Source organism: Triticum dicoccoides, chromosome 1B (assembly GCF_002162155.2).
Source record: "Triticum dicoccoides isolate Atlit2015 ecotype Zavitan chromosome 1B, WEW_v2.0, whole genome shotgun sequence".
NCBI classification, from domain to species: domain Eukaryota; kingdom Viridiplantae; phylum Streptophyta; class Magnoliopsida; order Poales; family Poaceae; genus Triticum; species Triticum dicoccoides.
The window spans coordinates 458,869,316-458,871,907 of NC_041381.1; the positions used below are offsets into that span (position 1 = coordinate 458,869,316).

The window sequence follows — 2,592 nt, forward strand, 5'->3', positions numbered from 1 at the left end:
TTTTCAGGCCCAAAGCCCACCAACCTCGTGTGGTTCCAGGCAGCCTGTCCTTGTTCCATATCCACATGGCCGTGCCCAGCTGCATTAGTCCCTGCTGTCTCTGCCGCCAGTACCTTTTCCTCCTCTCCCCGATGACAAAGATATCCAACTCCCATCATCCATAGCAGGCACTGCCGTTCCTTCTCACACTGAGCCCGCCACAGGTCCTTGCCGGCTGACGGTGGAGCAAGCAAGGACGTCTGCCGTAGTGGAAAGTGCCACGGACTTTCCACCCACTGAAGCAATCATATGGGTGGTGTATCTGTGTGATTTGCTTAGCTTGTTTGATTTGTGAGCAATCGTCACCATGGCGTATATTTGTGCTTTGCTTAGCATGTTTGATTTATGACGGGTGGAACTGTGCATGTACCTGTTCATTTTGTTCCTTTTATTACTTTGTGAGTTGCCACTTTATCCTTTTTCCGCATTTTTTCCATGCTGCAAACTATTTCTAGCTAGACCCGAATAACCAAATTGAATAAATTTGCTATACTAGTGTTCACTTAGTAGTTTGGCTAGTGACTAATTCGGTTGTCAATTTGCGGAACCTGGAATTAAAATAACCCGAAGACCGAATCACATAACCAATAATGCACATCCCTAGCCAGGATTTGGGACCGAAACCAGCCCTCAGGCCACTCCATGACCAGTTTTTGTTTCTTGCTAGTTAGAGCCTTATAGGAATTCACTGCTCAAAGAGTGTTCCAAAATGGGAATTTACAATTTGAAGCTGAAGATGCAAAACCGGTTGAAAACCTGCCGAGGTTTATTTTCCAAATTTGAATTCGTATTTCAATGCCCAAATCCAAGTTGTATAGTAAATCTCTAATGTTTGGAACATTTTCTGGTTCAAACTAGCAATCTACTTTTAGGTTTGATTTTGATGCTGCTTGTTAGTTACACTTGTTAATTACTGTAACCATGAATTTCCTATAATTACAAGATGAGACTTATGCATTGCATTTCATTTTATCAGCTACTACAGCTAAACCTATTTTCCATTTAGTGAAGCATTTCCCTTTCGTTTGAATTTTGCAGCGTGAAGAATATGATATTGAAGAGAATCTAAGAAATGCTAGCAGGAGAGCTTATAAGGGGAGGAGTACACCGAGGTCGCCCGAACAGCACTACAGAAGACATTATGACGGGGGTTTCAACCCTCGACATTGGCAATCTGCGGGGCAATCAAACAAAGGTGCACCACACTCGCGCTGGTCTGGATATGAATATTCGGATGACTACTGGTAAATTTATTGGTAGATGCTTGTGGTTTGGTCTTAACGTGGAAAGCATCTTTGCATCGGCTGCAAATGAGCATGAGCGACCTTGCCATCCTCCTTCCTTGGCGTTGTTAGGGTGCGTGGCATTGTCGTCCTGGAGTTGTTAGGGTGCCACTGCGAACTTGCCATCCTCCTTCCTTGGCGTCCAGAGATGCATTGCAGCTTAAGATGTCTGCTCTTGCAGTTCTTCGGAAGAGTATGGAAATTTAAGGTCTGGATGGTCTACAGGATTGTTTGGTGGTTGAATGAATGCTTAAACACCACCATTGAAGGATAACATCAGAGGGAGAGAGTTTTTCACTTTCCCTTTACAGAACAACATTATTTGTTCATGGTTGTGCACAAGGATGCATTAATTATTTCTGGTGGGCTGGTATCAGGGGTTTTGTTACATTTACGAGTACTTCATATAATGTGCCCTACTTGACAATGGGAAACAATGTTGTATCGTAGTCAAATCTCTTTAAGTTGCCGGTTGATTGTTCTCTAGGAAGTATAGTATTGTTCACGTGTCTTGGTTGCTTTCGGGTGAAGGTGTTGAATTTACCCATGCTGGCATTTTTTACATGCTATATGTAGCCAATTTTCTGTAACGATGCTAAGTGAACAGCGTGAAATTTTGACTACCAATTCAGCCCAGAACGCTTTGACGGTACATTCCAAAACGATTAGAATGTTCGTACGGTCTATGGTTGCTGAACTTGTATTACTGGCACATATGTCTGGGCCAAAAAAAAACTGTGGTGTACACCAGTGAGAATTATATGTGCAAGCACATAATCATATATGTTTCACCACAATAAACACTAATTTTTCATCACCAAAACACCAGCCAATCATGGGTCAACGGGATTTAATTGACCCATGCGGGAATTTGAGAAAATCACAATAAATGGAACTGCATCAACATGTGCAATGTTACTGATTAACAATAAACATGCATTCTTTTTGTTTGTTTAGGTTAGTTAGCTGGAGCCTTCATTTTGGAAGGGGAGATCCCGAGTTCGAATCCCACATAGGAAGCATTTAATTTTTTTCCGGACGGTTCGGCTCCTCTACAGTTGAGTAGTTATTGTACACATGATGTAGCTTCTAAATCTAATGGTCCTCCTTTTTCTTCTTTTATAATTAAGGTATTAGTTGAAAAAACACTACAACCGCGTGTAATTGTAATGGAAGGTGCGTATATACTTATTTTCTCCCATGCCTATATGAGGGGTTCTGCTCCTCAGCAGTTGAGTAGTTACTTTACAGATGATGTAGCTTCTAAAAT

At 41.8% G+C, this 2,592-nt stretch overlaps 1 protein-coding gene across 1 annotated transcript in view; it reads left to right on the forward strand.

The window, feature by feature from the left end:
- Positions 1-1,945, forward strand: part of LOC119341176 — a 13,268-nt gene extending 11,323 nt beyond the window's left edge. Inside the window, exon 11 of the mRNA XM_037613050.1 lies at positions 1,078-1,945. Coding sequence (XP_037468947.1) covers positions 1,078-1,287 — 210 coding nt within the window. The 3' untranslated portion in view covers positions 1,288-1,945. The remainder of the gene's footprint in view (positions 1-1,077) is intronic.
- The last annotated feature ends 647 nt before the right edge of the window (positions 1,946-2,592 follow it).